Source organism: Pelmatolapia mariae, linkage group LG18 (genome assembly GCF_036321145.2).
Source record: "Pelmatolapia mariae isolate MD_Pm_ZW linkage group LG18, Pm_UMD_F_2, whole genome shotgun sequence".
NCBI classification, from domain to species: domain Eukaryota; kingdom Metazoa; phylum Chordata; class Actinopteri; order Cichliformes; family Cichlidae; genus Pelmatolapia; species Pelmatolapia mariae.
The window spans coordinates 2644243-2664453 of NC_086243.1; the positions used below are offsets into that span (position 1 = coordinate 2644243).

At 39.3% G+C, this 20211-nt stretch overlaps 1 protein-coding gene and 1 long non-coding RNA gene across 3 annotated transcripts in view; both read right to left on the reverse strand.

Moving 5' to 3' along the window:
* si:ch211-207d6.2 (SRC kinase signaling inhibitor 1) overlaps positions 1-20211 on the reverse strand; it is a 186294-nt gene that overhangs the window by 70584 nt on the left and 95499 nt on the right. For both annotated transcript variants that reach the window (XM_063461399.1, XM_063461398.1), the window contains exons 4-5: positions 5179-5377; positions 2216-2309 (exon numbers count right to left, since the gene is read on the reverse strand). In XM_063461399.1, coding sequence (XP_063317469.1) covers positions 2216-2309; positions 5179-5377 — 293 coding nt within the window. The remainder of the gene's footprint in view (positions 1-2215; positions 2310-5178; positions 5378-20211) is intronic.
* Positions 13510-16421, reverse strand: LOC134616540 (uncharacterized). Its single transcript, XR_010091461.2, has 7 exons — positions 16253-16421; positions 15481-15592; positions 15081-15169; positions 14816-14967; positions 14670-14702; positions 14181-14365; positions 13510-13722 (listed from the first exon to the last, which is right to left on the reverse strand). It is a non-coding gene; the product is annotated as an uncharacterized LOC134616540 (long non-coding RNA).

The window sequence follows — 20211 nt, forward strand, 5'->3', positions numbered from 1 at the left end:
CCACACTTTAATTGTCCTCACAGCAGGTTTCACACGTTGGATGAGTGGTGAATACCTAGGTGTGAGGAACAGGGAGAGATGGTTCGATTGTCCAATGTGGGGGAGGGGTGTTGCTTTGTAGGCTCCAGCCAAGTTGGAATAAACATGGTCTAAAGTCTTGTCTCCTCTGGTGTGGCAGGAGACATGTTGGTGGAATCTGGGGAGGACTGTCTTTAAGTTGGTGTGGTTGAAGTCACCAGCAACAATAAAAGCAGCCTCGGGGTGTTTATTCTGGTGTTTGTTAATGGCTGCAGAAAGTTCTTTCATGGCAACCTAGCATTAGCGTCGGGGGGGATATATACTGCAGTGAGTATGATCGAAGTGAGTTCTCTGGGGAGATAATAAGGTCTGCATTTGACCATTAAAAACTCCGCATTAGGTGAGCAGTGACTCTCAGTAGTAGTGGAGTTCATGCACCAAGCATTGTTAATATAAATGCACAAACCTCCACCTCCACTGTTGTTTGTCTGTTTCAAATACATTCTGAATTGGACTGTTTCATAGCACTTTTCCACTCTAGTTGAGCACTCAAAGTCTTTTACTCAACATGCCTCATTCACACATGCACGTGTTTTCTACCTAGCATTAATTTATTTTCCTCAGCAAAATCTGTTTATTTCTAACCCAGCATCTACAGCTACAAAGAAAAACATTAAGAAAGGCACAAAGGAAATCATTATTTAACCTGCAAAAGAAACTCCCATCAGTTTTCTCCTCAGGCTTCACCAAAATAATGTTGAGTTAAAACAACCAAATGACAAGTATCACTTTCTCATTATCACTTTTTCCTCACATTCTAGTAGGACCAGAAGAAAAGTTGGGGGCATTTCAAGCCTGATTTAACTGTACTTCATATAAACAGCTTATTCCCTTTGATGATGAGATCATGGATAACATTCCCATTTTTGTTTGTTAAAACAGCATGTAAAAGAGGGGACAAACTGTGACATCACCTTGGTTTCTGGACTGTAAGTTGTTTAAAATATATGCTCATATCTGGGTAAGAAAGGCCATTGTATTTTTAGTTTAAGTTACCACTAGATAGCTTGGAATAAATGCAAAAAAAAAAATAAATAAAAACACAAATAAGTTGTTATGAGTCAGTGTCATGGAGTCATGTTTTGTACTGTGTGGTTGTTGTCTGCCACACCAGAGTGTGGCGTAGTTTGTGTTCTATGTTACTGATGTTATGTGAGTTCCAGGTGGAGGCTGACCATTGGTGGAGGACTGGGAGAGGCCGGCTATAAATGAGGACCCTTCTGCCCCTGGCTCTGCCCCTGTCTGCTTCCTGTTCCCAATGAGCTGTGCCTGTGTGTCAGAATCTGTTCTCTGGAATGAGAAGCTTTTGCTGTGTTGTGAATAGTTTTGTTGTAAATAGTTGTTAATATTTTTACTCAGTAGCTGTAGGGGTGAGAAGCTATTTTCTCCTGTTTTTGGTTAGGGAGGCAGATAAGACACCTGCATTTTCCTTTGGGTTTTCTCCGTGTAGGTAAGCCAGTTTCATTTCATTTCTAGAGAATTTTGTTTGTTGTTTTGGCCATGCTCACCCTGACGCCCACTACCTTTTGGAAATTAATAAACTGACTGGTTATGTAAATCTGTGGCAGTTTTTGGTTTGTTTTCCTTGAGAGCGGGAGTGTGGGGACATTCTCCCTTTTCTTTTTATTTTCCTTGTGTTGTGCACCGGTTTCCCTGGGGCTGGGGTGTAACAAAGTTCACAGCTTTTTAAACAGTTAGAGCTCTGTAAATGGGCCCTGTGCTTGGATACATTTTGCTAATCCTTTAATCTGATGGACAGATTAACAACCTAACTAGAAGTTTCTGATCTTTATGTTTACTTGGCCTGATCCACACCAGACACGGGTTCAGTGTGCAGGCTCTCATATAACTACTGTTAATATTTTTGCATTTTATATTCACTTTCAGTGCTGTGTCCTGAAATCAAAGAGATAGATGTTAATACCTTTGCTCAAAATTCTAGTAATGCTGAAATGTAATGGGAAAATGTTATTTGTAGTGTGTTTAACTATTCCTTTGACTATAGATCTTGTATATACTGTAAATTAAAGACTTTTTGCATGTACCATTTTCTATGGAGAAAATAAACCACAATGCATTAAATTGAAAAAAACAAAACAAAACAAAATAAAAAAAAATTAAAAGCTGACTGACTCACCTTTCCTCCTACAGTGGCAGACTTGGCATGATGTTTGAACACATGTTCAGGGTCTTTATGATACGCCTTCAGGAAGGAGTTGGGGGTGATGTTTCTAGAAGCAACAGATTTGCATGATGTGATAAATCAATGTGTGCAGCAAGTTCTACAAAAGGTATACAGAATCAGTTTTCACACATGTGAAATGCATTATTAAATATTTAGCTTAAGTTCTGGTATGCTGAAATCACCGAGTAGTCATTGAATGGATCAGACATGTTGTTTGAAAAGGTCAAAACAAGTCTCATGGCTGTGCAGTGTGTACTGTAAAATAAAGGGGTGGTCTAAATTTTGTTTGTGAGAACAGTTTTATTTAGTTTATCATTGTGATGTTCAGGATGCAATTGTTAATATTTTGCTGTCTATTTCAATTCAGTTATTGTTGATATATAAGGCAAATTGATTTCCTTTTGCTGCCTAAACCTAAAACGCTGAGAAGTCTTTTTGTGAGCAAGTCTTCTTATGCTCACAAATTAGCTGTCCAGGTCATAAAAGTATACTTTTCTGCAAGAAACAAACAAAAACAAAACAATGACCATGAACATCAGCAACTAGAAATGAAATAACACGGAGAACCTATGTGTAGTAGAAATGCCATTTATTAGACGGAGCATTATCGAAACACGTCTTCAGGTCCTAAGTACCATCTGTAGCTGTTGCATGTCATACTTTCAGAATTGAAGCATTAATTAATGTAGCACTGAAAATCGTCAGACTCTATGAGCTTTAATACTAATGTAGAGGGAATGTAGAAGGTGGGGGGCTCTGTAACTGAAAGGAGATGATATTGAGAGTGACATTATCTCTAGGTACAGCAGGGGATGGAGGATACAAACCATTTAGAGCACTACATGAAGTGTATGCTTTTTTGAATGATGAAGCCTTTTAACCTCAGGGTTCTTAATCCTTTTGAATTTGACAAGAAGCAAAAAGTGTAGCTGCCAGACTGGGTATGTAAGGTTTAGTGCTAAAAACAAGATTAAGGAAAACTGTGTATGAATTAAAGATGGCAAAAGTGAAAAAAATGTTTCCTCAATTTACAATTGACACCAAAATCAAAATCTTAGAGCTTCAGAATTTTTCATCTTTAGTAAATGTAAGAGCAATATAACAAAACACAATGACAGATAATCTGACTTTGTTAATGAGTAAAAAGGACAGAGGGGATTGTGATTTGTTTATAAACAGTTGTGCTAATAAGTTTACATACCGTGGCAGAATTTTTCATTTTTGGGCCATTTTCCAGAGAATATGATTGATAATACAAAACTTTTATTTCAATCATGATTAGTGGTTGGGAGAAACCATTTATTATCAAACATACCCTTTTTTTGGTAGACAGAAACTACCAAAATGACCATGATCAATGTTTATATAACATGAAAGTTTTAATAATAAAGGTAACCAGTCTGTGATCTGTTTGCTTGTAATTAGTTTGTGTGTATAAAAAGTCAGTGAGTTTCTGGGTTCCTGACAAACCCACAGTGCTGCACTGATTTTAAACTGTTCTGCTCTTCTGCTAATGCCAGGTATATCTTTTGGTGCTCATAACTTTTATACTTTTTGAGATATTAAGCTTATGGCAACATTTTTTTCATTAAACAGTTCACGTTTTTTAACTCTTGTCAACACAAATTTTACCTTCTTCACCCCCTTTCAGCCGAGTTTTCAGATTTTTCACCTCTTTTCAGCACAAATTTCAGTTTCTTCACTTCTTTTCAGCACAATTCAGCTTCTTCTGCACAGTGCACATTTTTTCTCTCATCATATCTTTGTTTGGGACTGGAACTAGTTTGGCTGTGGGTAGCAAGTGTGTTTCTTGGAATGCTGTGTTCTGTTCCCGCCATGCATACCGCCTCTTTCTATGTCTAAATAACTCAATTTTAGTTTCATCAGTCCACAGCACCTTATTCCAAAATGAAGCTGGCTTGTCCAAATGTGCTTTAGGATACCTCCACCGACTCTGTTTGTGGCATGTGCGCAGAAAAGGCTTCTTCTGCATCACTTTCCCATACAGCATTTCCTTGTGCAAAGTGCGATGAATAGTTGAACGATGCACAGTGACACCATCTGCAGCAAGATGATGTTGTAGGTCTTTGGAGCTGGTCTGTGGGTTGACTATGACCATTCTCACCATTCCTCGTCTCTGCTTATCTAAGATTTTTCTTGACCTGCCACTTCGAGTCTTAACTTGAACTGTGCCTGTGGTCTTCAACTTCCTCACTATGTTCCTCACAGTGGAAATTGACAGCTAAAATCTCTGAGATAGCTTTTTGAATCCTTCCCCTAAACCATGATGTTGAACAATCTTTGTTTTCAGGTCATTTGAGAGTTGTTTTGAGGCTCCCATGTTGCCACTCTTCAGAGAAGATTGCAAAGAGGAGAAAAACGTGTAATTCAGTACCAAAGAAATTTCAGCTTTCACAAACTATTCCAAATTGCAAAACACTTACCTATGTCTCTAACAAAACCACTCCAACTTTGTAAAAATAGGAAAAATTTCTGTTTTTCACTTTCTCTTATAGAAGTTTTTTTTAAACAACCTAACTCCAAAGAGTCTAACAGACACATTTCTCGCTTTATCATGTAAAAAAACAAACAAACAGTTAAATATGTAATTTTTTACACTGACAGAAAGGCGAGTGTCACTGGTGCTGCCTGCTTAAGATCAAAGTGGGCTGTATGTGTACATGATGTAAAATTAGTTTAACACCCCTGATTGTTTGTGTTGTCATTATAAATACATTTTTATATAGATGGTTTCACCCAACCACTAACTACGAGCGAGTAAAAAGTTTTTCCATTAGCATTCATATTCCCTAAAACAAAAAAATGGCCCAAAAAAGTCACAAATTCTGACAGGGTATGTAAACTTATGAGCACAACTATGTAATTGTGTATATCATTCTCAGTACCACCCTCACCTAATATCCTCCAGGTCATAGTAAACATTGCGGGTGGTATCTTTGATGTAGATGGCCATGTTTGGAGACTGTAGCATCTTCATGGTGAGCTGTTGAGGGAAAGCTGTAACAAACAAAGCCCGAAGAGCATCCTGACTGCTGATTTCTGTGGGCACCCACGCTTGCTTTGTTTCCTCCCCATACTGCAGGAACAGCACACCTGACACAGCACAAACAGGCAGGAAGAGGGGGCATCAGTCTGTGTCAGAACCGTACAATGATGGTGCTGAAACATCTTCAAATCTTAATACACAAACTGATGAGTGACAGCTAAAATAAATATTTTTGATGTTTATTTTAATATATTTAGCCATATACAACATAAGATACATAATCCACAATAAAATCTTTAAATTAAATAGGGTACAGGTGCTTGCTTCTCAATGGCTTATGAAGAAGACAGCTTATAAACAAAACCTTCAAGCTCCAACACAAGAGCTTGCAGGTGAAGTGTGAAGTATGAATACAGTGGCTTGCAAAAGTATTCGGCCCCCTTGAACTTTCCCACATTTTGTCACATTACAGCCACAAACATGAATCAATTTTATTGGAATTCCACGTGAAAGACCAATACAAAGTGGTGTACACGTGAGAAGTGGAACGAAAATCATACATGATTCCAAGCATTTTTTACAAATAAATAACTGCAAAGTGGGGTGTGCATAATTATTCAGCCCCCTTTGGTCTGAGTGCAGTCAGTTGCCCATAGACATTGCCTGATGATTGCTAATGACTAAATAGAGTGCACCTGTGTGTAATCTAATGTCAGTACAAATACAGCTGCTCTGTGACGGCCTCAGAGGTTGTTTAAGAGAATATTGGGAGCAACAACACCATGAAGTCCAAAGAACACACCAGATAGGTCAGGGATAAAGTTATTGAGAAATTTAAAGCAGGCTTAGGCTACAAAAAGATTTCCCAAGCCTTGAACATCCCACGGAGCACTGTTCAAGCCATCATTCAGAAATGGAAGGAGTATGGCACAACTGTAAACCTACCAAGACAAGGCCGTCCACCTAAACTCACAGGCCGAACAAGGAGAGCGCTGATCAGAAATGCAGCCAAGAGGCCCATGGTGACTCTGGACGAGCTGCAGAGATCTACAGCTCAGGTGGGGGAATCTGTCCATAGGACAACTATTAGTGGTGCACTGCACAAAGTTGGCCTTTATGGAAGAGTGGCAAGAAGAAAGCCATTGTTAACAGAAAACCATAAGAAGTCCCGTTTGCAGTTTGCCACAAGCCATGTGGGGGACACAGCAAACATGTGGAAGAAGGTGCTCTGGTCAGATGAGACCAAAATGCAAAACGCTATGTGTGGCGGAAAACTAACACTGCACATCACTCTGAACACACCATCCCCACTGTCAAATATGGTGGTGGCAGCATCATGCTCTGGGGGTGCTTCTCTTCAGCAGGGACAGGGAAGCTGGTCAGAGTTGATGGGAAGATGGATGGAGCCAAATACAGGGCAATCTTGGAAGAAAACCTCTTGGAGTCTGCAAAAGACTTGAGACTGGGGCGGAGGTTCACCTTCCAGCAGGACAACGACCCTAAACATAAAGCCAGAAAACAATGGAATGGTTTAAAACAAAACATATCCATGTGTTAGAATGGCCCAGTCAAAGTCCAGATCTAAATCCAATCCAGAATCTGTGGCAAGATCTGAAAACTGCTGTTCACAAACGCTGTCCATCTAATCTGACTGAGCTGGAGCTGTTTTGCAAAGAAGAATGGGCAAGGATTTCAGTCTGTAGATGTGCAAAGCTGGTAGAGACATACCCTAAAAGACTGGCAGCTGGAATTGCAGCAAAAGGTGGTTCTACAAAGTATTGACTCAGGGGGCTGAATAATTACGCACACCCCACTTTGCAGTTATTTATTTGTAAAAAATGTTTGGAATCATGTATGATTTTCATTCCACTTCTCACGTGTACACCACTTTGTATTGGTCTTTTATGTGGAATTCCAATGAAAGTGATTCATGTTTGTGGCTGTAATGTGACAAAATGTGGAAAAGTTCAAGGGGGCCAAATACTTTTGCAAGCCACTGTAGATTCATGTTGAGAGATTATTTAAATCCCAGTGATTCACGAGCTATCCTACGCACTCAATTTGTCTCATATGCATACTGTCATGGTCCTGGGTTGTTTGACCCAGCGTTTTGTCTTTCATTTTGGTATCATCTTATGTTTTGTGTTAATTCTTATTTTATATTAGTTCTTAGGGTTTGGTTCTTGTGTTTAGTGTTTTAGTGTTCTCCCTCCTGTGCTCTGTTCGTGTCCCTGAGTTAGTGTTGTAGAACAGTTTGTGAATTTCCTGTTTTACTTTGAAGGTCTGTGTCTCGTCGTGTCTATTAGGTTCAGCTGTGTTCCCCTCTGGTGTGTCATTCCCTAATTACCTTGTGTGTTTTTATAGTGTGTGCCTGCCTGTGATCTTTGTCGGTTCGTCTGTGTTATTCAGTGTTTCTCCGCGTCTCTCTGCCATGCTTCCTCTGTGTCATCTCCGTATCATCCTGTGTCCTTATGTTTTCAGGTATGTTTATTAGTTTTTCCCAGTCTAGGCTTTAGTAGCTCCCTGTTCCTTATTTCCTGCTTTTGTACTTCGCCGTCACTGTAAATAAACACTCACTCGCACCCCAGCCAGTTCCTGCATTTTGGGTCCTTTTCTCGTAACACCATACGACTGCTGCCCCAGCCATGACACATACTTAGTTATGTCTGATTGTAATCAGCAATTAACCTGATAATTAACATACAGTTTTCAAATGGTGAGATAAGAAACTTGAAAGTATCAGGATCATAGAGAACATGCAAACTCCACAAAACCTGAGGAAGGTTCAGACCTACAGGCCTTTTAGCTGTGAAATGACTGAGCTAACCACTGCAACACTGTCTATCTAACAGAACTGCTGCTAGGAGAAACCTCAGCAGTCAAATTAGCTGCCAGGATTAATGTTAATTCAGTTGGTAACTTGATAAAATGAAACTTGTTTTTAAAGTGATTTCTGCAGCTACAACTCTAATGCCTCCAACTGTGTAATGCTTAACACGCTTGATTATCAAGCCAAAGGTTGCTGGTTTGATTCCAGCGGGGGAGACAAATGCCTTTGTTTGTGTTAGGAAGAAAATCGGATGTAAAGTTCTTCACCCTTGTGTAGAACTGTAGTATCAAACTTGTTCTTGAAAACCAGTACACTCTTTTTCCCACTCTACAACACTGTGTTAAACAGTCTGGTTAAAGAATTAATACATATCCTGACTTCCACAGGTATATCATCTGAAACATCTGCCTTTCCACTTTTCATCCTCTTCATAGCTGCCCTCACTTCCCACTTACTAATCCTCTTGACTTCCTGATTTATTCATTTCTCCCTAGTTTTAGACATTCATCAACTCCTCTATGTACTCCTCGGCACACTCTCTTGACTTGTTTGAACATTTCCATCTTTGTCCTTAAACACTCTAACCTGCTGCACATCCTTTACAGCTTGATCTCATTGTCTAGCCAATAGATACAAGTCCTTTTCTTCCTTTCAGCCTCACATACAACTCACTCAAGTCTTTTTCCTTGCCTTTGTCACTTCTTTCTGCCATATGCCTAGTTTCCCTAGTACTACTGTCTACTTCCTTCATCTCCCTGACTTTTCATTTGCTAACTGCTTTCTTTTTCTGTACTTCCTACTTTGTCCAGCGGATATAACAAACACCTTCTTGGCAATTTACCTTAACAACTCAACTTTACTTTATCACCCAAAGCCCCCAGCACCACGTTGCAATCCATTATTTCTTTCATACTGTACCTTCTGCATAAGATGTAGTCCTTCTTTGTGCACCCACAAGTCAAGTCAAGTCAAAGTTTAGTTATATAGCATGTTTTAAACAACATCTGTTGACCAAAGTCTCGTACAAGTTATACAAAATATACAATGAATAGAAACAGTCACTAAATTAACAATAAATATAAACTGAAAATCAAATAAAAGTAGTAAATAAAACTGTGATTGAATAAAAAGCCAGGATATTCTGCTCAACTAAACCTGAAAGCAAGCAAAAATAGGTTTTTAAAAGTCTTTTAAAATGATTGAGAAAGTGGACAGCTAATGTAAAAAGATAAGTTGTTCCAAATATTAGGAGCCACCACTGAAAAGGCTATCGCGTCTGCTTTTAAACTCATCTTAGGTGAAGTGGAAATCAGTGCTCTGGTAGGCTTATAGGGTGTAGCCGCCAGACGTCTGCTTTATACTTTTATTTATTTATTTTATTTACGATTGAGTTCATGTTTGTTTTATGTAATGAATCTATGAATTATAAGTCACCTTTTCAGGATTAATAAATATAAAAATATATGTTGTGTTTACATAAAGTAATGTTATGTCACTGTTTGGGATTGGAACCTAAAAAGGGATGGCTATCACTTTAAGTATGTAAGTGCAATAGCAGCATGAAACCCTGTGTGAAGGGGAAGGGGAGGAGGATGGACAGAGAGGTTAGGAGTCTCACCGTTTTCTGACCGTGTGCACAGGTTCTGGATAACTGCTTATTTTTTGGAACTTTCATGCTTATTTAGGAAGGAGTTCATTGTTACATCTTCAGTTTGTAATACATAAACAATCTTCAAATCATAATGCAACTGGAAGCATTTCTTTTGGAAACCAGGAACAAAAGACTCCTTTTTTTGAACTTGGTTTATTGGAAATTACCCTACATAGTGTTTCAAAAGTTCTGTTAAGTAACGTGGCCCCAAACCATTGAGACTCTTAAAAACAAGTAATAACATTTTAAACTGGATACTGAAATGGACTTGAAGCCAGTGTTAGGATGCCAGTATAGGTGTAATGTGATCACACCTTTTCTTTCCTGTTGATCAGAGCCAACATATAAAGAGTTACAGTAATTAAGATGAGAGGTAATAAAAGCGAGGCAGGCCTTCACCTTACTGAGGAGCCTTAGTTAAAAGAAACTTGTCTTAACAACAGAGCTGATCTGTTTATCAAATTTTAAAGCACTGTCGAAGGTCACACCAAGGTGCCTTGCAACCAGATGACAGTAAGACACTAAAGGACCAATAGTGCTGTCATACCCATGTAATAGATTGGGTTGCCAAAAGTTTAATTTCCCCACGACTGTACATCTCTGGGACAGTTCACTAGTGCCTGGATAGAAGCATGGCTGTTGGTTTGTATAGGCAAATACAGTTAGTGTCCAAATACATTTGGACACTGTGTTCAAATGTATTTGGACATTGACACAAGTTTTTTTTTTTTTTTATCTGTTTACTGAAACATATTCCAATTATAGTTATATAATGGGCATGGATATAATGTTTACACTCTCAGCTTTCATTTGAGTTGAGACTCAAATTGGATTTAGAGTTTGGGAGTTTCAGCTCCTTAACATGTGCCACCATCTTTTTAAAGGGACCAAAGTACAGTGGCCCCTCGTTTATCGCGGTAGTTACATTCTAAAAGTAACCCGCGATAGGTGAAATCTGCGAACTAGTCAGCTTTATTTTTTACAATTATTATAGATGTTTTAAGGGTTTAAAACCCCTCACTACACACTTTATACAATTTTCTCAGACAAGCATGAACATTTTCTCTCTCGTTTAAACAGCCTCAAAGTTCAAACCTTCGTAGAAAAATAAGTCCAGTATTATAGAATGAAACCAAACATCGAACCCTGTTTTCAGGTCCAAAACATGGGAATAGAGCAATAGCAATGGGATTTCCGGCTCTTTTTAGAGAACCGGCTCTTTCGGCTCGGCTCACTAAAAAGAGCCGGCTCTTTCGGCTCCCAACAGGCTCTTCAGGTTGTTTTGTTGCTTTAATTAATTTATTATTAACAACAACATAAAATTACGCACAAAAGGAATTACTAATGTAAAAAAAATGTGGTTTTATTTATATATGTTTATATATAAATATATACAGTCCAAAAAGCACGTACAGATTCTAAAACACGTACAAACTCCAAAGCACGTACAAACTCCAAAACACATTTCTCGCGTTAACTGAACTTCCAAAACAGAGCTACCTAGATCACTTAAATTACACAATTGAAAGCATATGTGTATTGTTTGTGTATTTATACACAAGCACTCATATATATTCAAATAATTCAAAAAATGTTCATTTACCTGTTACTACCACACACCAAATCCGGTCTTTGGTACTTCCTGGCTTGTGTAGCCACTAGGTAACAAAAGCTCAACACTGCGCTTAGCATCCTGGAGCACTTCTGTTGTGTTTTGTACACGTTTTGGAGTTTGTATGTGCTTCTGAGTTTTTACGTGTTTTGGGGTTTGTACGTGCTCTGGAATTTGTACGTGCTATGGAGTTTTTACGTGTTTTGGAGTTTGTACATACTTCGGGGTTTGTACGTGCTTTGGAGTTTGTACGTGTTTCGGAGTTTGTACGTGCTTCGGAGTTTGTACGTGCTTCGGAGTTTGTACGTGCTATGGAGTTTTTACGTGTTTTGGAGTTTATACGTGCTTTGTCTCTAGCGGCCACCGTAAATATACGTTTATTTATTCACTCCACATTAAAATGTAATAAATAAATCATATAATACAAAAATCAACTATTTACATTTCAACTTTTAACTATTTAAATTTTCAGCTTTTTCCTTTTAAACAAATTTCAAGTGAAACAACACAAAACACTGCAAACCACAACACAATTAAATATAAATTAAAATATGAAAACAAAAAGAACATGCATATTCTCTGTCATATGGGCCTGCATGAATAAACTTTCTGAATCCTTTATCATCCGCAACTGAAACTAGTTGTGGATGATTACTATACCTTTCTAATGTGACGTTGTTGTCCCTGGCTCTTTCTCTTTCCCTCCCGCTCTGTTCCTGTGCTACTGCGAGTGTAACTACCGCCCCTCCCCCCCCCTTCCCAGCGTAAAGCACAAGGCTCGCATGCGGAGTGAAGTGGAAAAACAGTGCGAGAGGGTGAGAGAAAGAAAAAAAAAAACAACCCACGGTTCCCAATAAGGAGCCGGCTCGCGTCGTTCACTTCAAAGAGTCGGCTCTAAGAGCCATTTCGTTCGCGACCGACACATCACTAGAGAACAACCATTGATTGACAGTGGTCTATAACCAATCAGGACGCAGAACACAATGCGCTGTAAAAAAAAAAAAAAAGAAACAAAAAAGAAAAAAAGGAACGCAAAATTTCAGAAAACAAATTTTGCGAGGCCACAAAAGGTGAACTGCGTTACAGCGAGGGACCACTGTAATTGGAAAATTGACTTAAAGGCTATTTCATTGGCAGGTGTTGGCAATTCCTTCATTATGTCATTATCAATTAAGCAGGCCTTAAGCAGGTTTTTAGGTGTGGTGCTTGCATTTGTGAGATTCTGCTATGAACAGACAACATGCTGTCAGAGGAGCTCTCCATGCAAGTGAAACAAGCCATCCTTAATCTGCTAAAACAGAAAAAACTAAAACAGAAAATTGCTACAATATTAGGAGTGGCGAAATCTGCATCCAGGGGTTCTTTCTGAGAAAGAAAGAAAGCACTGGTAACCTCAGCAATGCAAAAACACCTCGATGTCCACAGAATTCAACACTGGTGGATGATCACAGAATCATTTCCATGGTGATGAGAAACCCCTTCAGCCAACCAAGTGAACAACACTCTCCAGGAGTATCCATATCCAGTGTTCCATTAAAGAGAAGACAGCATAAAAGTAAATACAAAGAATATAACTGTAAGGTGCAAGACACTCATAAGCCTCAAGAATAGACAGGCTAGATTGGACTTTGATCTTGGTTTCATCTGTCCAAAGAATGCTTTTCCAAAGCTGTGATGGCTTTTTATAATTTAATTTTTTTTTTTTTTTTTAGCAAAAAGTATGAGAGGCGTGGAACAGCTCATGAGCCGAAACAGACCACATCATCTGTAAAACACAGCAGAGACGGTGTGATGGCTTGGATGTGCATGGCTGGCAATGGCACTACCCAGATAGCAAGGAAACATTGAAACAATGTTGAGTCAATATCAGGCGACGTCATTGAAGCAACGTTGAAGTGTGACGTTGACCCAACATCACTCTTGCACCCATTTTTAACGTTGAAACAACGTCAGGTTTTGATGTTGAATCAATGTTGAAACCTGACATTGATTCGACGTTATATTTTCTAACACTGTTGACATTGAAACAATGTCAGATTCTGATATTGAAACACTGTTGAGATATGGTATTGATTTTCCACCTCTTTCGCACAGTTGCTTTTTATTGAAAAAAACCAAAAAACCAAAAAAGGTCAATAGACATGTATCATTTGCAAAATACTTTATTAAAAGACAAAGTTTCCTATTTACATTTCTATGTTTCACGTCACTTTTTATTATTTACTCCGGGATGGGGATGGATGATGTGCTTCCTGCGCGCCACCCGTACGATCTGGATCATATCTGAGCCATTTCTGGACTGCTTGAGCAAAGACCAACTCAGACATAGAGTTCGCCCCTACCTGCTGCGCCAGGCCATCTAGGACAAAAAATAGACACACACACAAAAAAAGGGAATTAGAGCACATGAATAAGCTCTTGTTAATTGTCTTCAGCAGGGAGAAAGTATGTAAACTCCTAGGCTGATAAACATGAAAGTCACCAGGCGGAAATCAGCAAACTGCCGCATTTGATTCCCAAAGAGCTATAAGCTGAAAATGCGATATGTCTTAGCATGGTGTGCCGTGTATCCTTTAAAAAAAAAAAAGAAAACATGGGTCCTCGGGCTGTACAAAGTGTACAACCCGAGGACAAAACAAGCCGAAGACCAAAGACTCCATCTCCAGATTAACCGGACATGAAAGTCTTGTTATTAAGAAAGACAAAGTAATATAGCAAAAAACAGACATAGGAAATGTGAAACGCACCCAGCACATCAATTGATCCCTTTATTGTTCACTTTAGGCTCATAAAACTACAATAAATGTTAAAACTTACCAAATATGCATCTGCACAGCGCTGTCTCTTTAAATGCCCTTTTTTGCTTTGTCTGGTCCTTGTTTTTTTTTCCCCTGTCCAGTTGAGTACAGAGGCCAGCTCCTTTGTAATGGCATAAACCATTACACGGCGGACTCGCACCTCCAGTGTGGTCCAGCAGCACCAATCAACGCAAAGCGTCTCACCTATAGACACATTTTATGAGATGGAATTAGCGAGTCTCATGTCTTAAATGTGTATGCAAGTGCTTGTGTGTTTACTTCATGTAATTGATGATAGAAACATGTCATTTAGTTTTCCCTAAAGCCTGATTTTCAAGTCATACAAAGAATAAACCAAAGTACTGGCAGTGCAATGTATTTCTATTCCCTTTTGTTGGATATTCATTTGTTAGTTCTTGTAACTGCTAAAAGTGTTTACTAGTTTTTGCCTGTCACATATATTTGTTATACCATGTAAACTGTGAAATTCCAAGATTTTCAAACTTGCCTTGTAATAGTGGCCTCACAGAGTCTCTGGAATCTACAGAAAAAAAAAATCACAACAAGATGACATTCAGGAGTATAAACTGGTGTTTTGAAGATAAGAGTACAATGACATTGTGATGCAGCTTTAAAGCTTTTTTAAAAGCATACCATCTATAGGGAAGACATCAGACTCTGCATGCTGGGGAGATCGCAAAGCTGTGTCGGTTTGTGCCGGAGTGGCGAAAGGTGCCGGAAGCTGGGTGGGGCATTATGATGGTTGCTATCAGTGAGCTGGGGGGCAGACTGCGGAGTGATGAGGGCTGTTTAGAAAAAGATAATTTTTTAAGTATTTAAGAATACAGACAACTTGTCAAAAAAGTTTCCTTGTGTCAGACACAGATATGTACACAGACACTAGACAGTATTTTATTACCTGGTATTTTCACTCGAGGGGCCTGGGGAAACCGTTTTTTTGTAGGCTGCTCATCCTCTGAGTCCGTATATGTGTACAGGGGATTTGGTCTAAAGAAAAGAAATTAAAAACGGTCTTAAGTAATTGTAAATATGCTTTTGGCATATTGTTTCCTAAAGTTAGTTTGATTTCTAACAACACACACAGGAAACAGAGACGTGCAAGAAGGTACAGCATACAATGAATTTTTGAAGTGCACAAGTGTACACGGCTTTGCATTTTTAAAAAGTTTACAAACTTCCACTTTTTGGACTATATTATGTGGTGATATTGCAGTATGCAAGCACCACAGATATGTATAAAAGACAAGATCATAAATTCTTAACAATCAAAGATATGTTTGTGAATATAAAGGTTTTACTTGTGCTTTCTTTTAAGACTGGTCTGGGTTTCTTCTTCGGACTGAAGGTCAGACGTATCACAGCGTTCACGTGGATATCTCTGAAGACTGCGTTCTGCTTCGTGAAATGTGCCTGGAAATACAAACACAATGTATGGCCAGACATACATTACGTGTGGACAAAAGGTGCAAACGCATAGAAAAATCAGCGGTTTCAAAAATACGCTGGTACGTGTGGACGTAGCCTTATTCATTATTCAAGGCACAAACGGAAAGTCATGTACGCGTGCAACGTAAAGTTAGGTGAGCGTGCAACGTACAGTCACGCATGCTGCGTGAGCTTTCAAACTGAGTCTAAAGTTTTCGTGTGCGAATTGAAGCGAGTGCTCTCCAATCATCAAAAGTAACAAAGTCATTGAACACGTTTATACAGTTAACTTTACGTTTATCAATCATATATCACAGATTTAGAATTTTTTGTAGTACTAAGCAACTACAGAGCGAAAGTCTGGGTCAAGCGCCGAGGCGACGGCAAGAACAAAGGAAACCTCGAAGCGTTAAAGCTAGCTTTGTAAGGGAATATAACGAAGAAATTATGAAACAAAAATGTTTTCTTTGTTGATATACTTTGTTCGCAGTGCAATTTATTTGTTGCCGGATTGTAAGAAGTAGACACAATTTAAATAACAGTAAAAAAAACTCGTTAATGTACAACATTAACAAGTTTTTTTTTACTGTTATTCAAATGCAAACATGGAAATACCGAGTAGGAAAAAAAATCATTCATTCTTACCTTATACTAATCGTGGTGCAGGCCAGTGCAGTGCATGAACTGATGCCTTCTCCGGTCAATTCCGCTGAGAGTAAATTAAATGTCCCGCTCTACTGTAGAAGACAATGAATACCGGGGGAGGGGGGGGTGTACCAATGTGAGAGGGGTGCTGCGGAATAGTCCAAGTGATCGCTGCTTTAATTTCCCGGTCAACTATACATAAATTGCACGTAGACACGATTTTTTAAAGCTGGTGAACTAGACCAAGTCATTGATAACAAATGAACAATAAATCTACTTTCTCTGGTACTTTATACCCGATCAGTTGCAAAGCAATTTAATGCTCAACTACAAATCGATGGTTTTTGATGGTGACCGGAGCCGATCGATCGTCAACTATAAATAGACGTTTTCTCGACGTTGTTGTTGTCACCTGGTCGACTATAAATAGATCAAATATCAATGACAAAAAAACAACGGTGAATCAACATCGTTACAACGTCTCTATAGTAAGACCGTCGGTTTACCACAGTATTTCAACGTTGTTACAACATTGGCATTTCAACCCCGACCATATACGACGGTTCGGATGAAAAATCAACATAGATTCAATGTCGTCTTGCTATCTGGGTAGTGTTTAGAGATGATGTGACAAAAGACGGAAGCAGCCCCATGAATTCTGAGGTGTCCGGAGACATACTGTGTGCTTAAATCCAGCTAAATGCAGTCAAATTAACTGGGCAGCATTTCAAAATACAGATGGGCAATGACCCAAAACATACAGCCAAAGCAACCCATGAGTTTATTAAAGCAAAGAAGCAGAATATTCTTGAATGACCAAGTCAGTCACCTGATCTTAACCTAATTGAGCATTTCACTTGTTGAAGACAGAAAGGCCCAACCGCAGCAACTGAAAGCTGCTGCAGTAGAGGCCTGGGAGAGTCAGGAGGAAACTGACTCAGTTTCAGGAGGACATCTAGTGATGTCCATGAGTTCAAGACTTAAGGCTGTCATTGCCAGCAAAGGATTTTCAACCAAGTATTAGAAATGAACATTTTATTTTCAGTTATTTAATTGTCCAATTACATTTGAGCCCTTGAAATGAAGGGGCTTTGTTAAAAAATACTTTAGTTCCTCACATTTTTATTAAATCTTTTTCAACCCACTGAATGAAAGCTGAAAGTCTGCACATCAACTACATCTGAGTTGTTTCATTTAACGTTTATTGTGATAATGTACAGAGCCATGCACACCACTGCATCCTTATGCTGTGGCTGACTCAGTTTCATTAAAGCTATTTAAAATTTAACAGTGCAAATGCAAATTCCTTGCTGAAAATTTAACCAAAAGGCATTTCCAGTAGAAATGAGCTGACATATCCTGAGCGTAACCATGTATAATATCCACTAAAGTTGAAAAGAGGTGCTTTAAACTCCAGTGTGCCAAATAAAAAAGTCAAATACGTATTTTTCGGACCATAAGGTGCACGGGATTATAAGGCACATTAAGCGAAACAAAGCAGTCAGATAAATCAAACTTTATTCAGCTCATTCTTCTTGCTTCCCCCACTTCTGTACCATTGATTCATTAATGCTGTATTCCATCACAGCTGCTCTATTCCCATGTTGTTGCAGTATATTAATGACTAACCTTGTATTGTGGATGGATTTTCAAAGTTGCTCTCCTGACTGAAGTTTGGTCCGTTTACAGCATCCTGCCATGCGATTGCATTTGTCCCTAACCATCAGGAACCCTCATGTTAACTTTTATTGAGTGGAAAAAAGTTAGTGTTCATCCTCCAGCTTCACTGTGTATGTTATGCTAACATAGCTGTGTCGCTAACGATCACGTAGCACATCATTATATATCAGCTAGCCCAACTTCAGTAACCCTACAAACGTCACTGCTGTTTAGTTTTTTGTCTTCATTTATGTTGGAAGTAAAAACAGAGCTGTATGTTTTAATTTGTTTCAGAAATCTCTTAGTCAGAACATGCTATATCATGTTTAGGTAACTAGCACAACTAGCGAGCTAACTTCCGCTAACTTTCTGCTAACTTCTAACTCTGTTAAATGTAATAAATTCTGTTTTCGTGGATGCCTGGATGTTGCACCTGGTAAAGCAGCAATGCTGATCATTTTATTAAAGATGAAAGAATTTAGACAGTTTTTAACTCTCAGTGATGCTGCAGTGTTCGTTTGACTTTGGGACCTGAAGCGGACTGCGTTTTGGACCCAGATTACTCCCAGATTTACAAGCACCTTAGTCCGACAAATACGGTAATAACGATGGCCCGCTTGCATGCTCTACAAAAAAAATGTGCTTCGGTGGGTATCTGACAGAGAAACACCAAACCAGTTCCACATCAGGGCAGGGATAGCTCAGTAGGTAGAGTGGTGGCCCCGTGATCGGAAGGTCGGGGGTTCGATTCCCCTGAACAGCTACCCTGAGGTACCCCTGAGCAAGGTACCGTTCCTACACACTGCTCCCCGGGCGCCCAATGGCTGCCCACTGCTTCACTGAGTGAATGGGTTAAATGCAATAAAGTACTCTAAAATCACTGAAGTTGCACCATTTTTACAAACCAATTCTGGTTCATCCGATCCGCTTTCCCCCTTTTCATTCTCCGTTGCCGCCATGCTTTTCGGCCATGTGCGTATGAAAACAAAGGCACTGCGCATGCGCGTTTTACCCATATTCTATCGCGATATTTTATTTTCTTATCGTTGCCTAACATTGTACCGGTATTACCGTGAACGGTATAATATGGCCAGCCCCACTCCACAGCTAAGTGGGGACACAGGTGATGAATACTGCTATAAATGGACAGAAATTCTGGCACATCTGGCATATATGACTGGAAACATATAAGCTACACATAATTCAAGCTGTGACAGAAGACTGCCACAGTCAGGTCCAAGAGCACAGGGACAGCAGAACTGCCAGCATCAACGGCTAAAAGTAGGTCATTAGAGACTCTTAAAGGGGCTGTTTCTGTGCTATGTTGTCAATTGAAACCAGACTTGGACCAGAATCTCAGAGATGCCGTTTAAGTCCAGGTATGACTGTAGTTGGGTATAAACTGCTTTCTCTAAAACCTTTGATAGAAAGGGGAGCTTAGAAATAGGCCTAAAATTAGAAAGAACAGAAGAGTGCAAGTTCACGACAACTATTTCCATTCTTTCCAACCACAATCGTCTGTCCTGAATTTCTCACTTTAACACCACACCTGCCCAACACTCCAGTCACCACTCTCTCCCACTTCATCCAGCTTTCTTTCTTTCTCTTCTAACTAACATCCAGATTGTGAGGAATACACAGTCAAAGTTCAACATCACCTCTTCAGTTTTTAGCTTCAAACTGATGATCCTATCTGACAATCTCATCACCTCCACAACTCTATTCACTTGTTCTACCTTCAAGATTACCCCGATTCATTTCACTTCTAATATACAACATTGTAGACCAACTTCCAACTCCAATGCTCCTGGTTTTGCTTCCCTTCCATCAGGTCTCTTGCCACACAGAGAGATGGAGTCCAAATAAACAGAATCAACATTCTGTGATTTTCTTACCCGGACGATAATGTCTGAGGATGCATTTCACCTTTCTTCTTTCTTTGTCTTTGGCAAACAACAGCCAATAACACTGGAGGTGGTCATTGCGGAAATTTTATGCTCTATGATCTAGATGTTTAACACTAGAATTACTGAGCCTTTTTTCCCTGGTGCAAGTCCCTACTACTAGATTTACTGGCCTGCGCAAATTTGCGTAAATTCCCCCCGACCTTAACACCTCTTGGCACCCCGCTGAGATTTTCACAGGTCTTCAGCTCCATTGTTCTCCTGCTTTTGTTGTGCAAACACACCCTCCCCCAACCCCTAACCATGAGAGATTCAGTTCTTTCCTTCCCTGCAAGGCTACTTTCCTTCCTTACCTGCAGCGTACTATACACCATGGTAGTTTCTATGTGCAATATT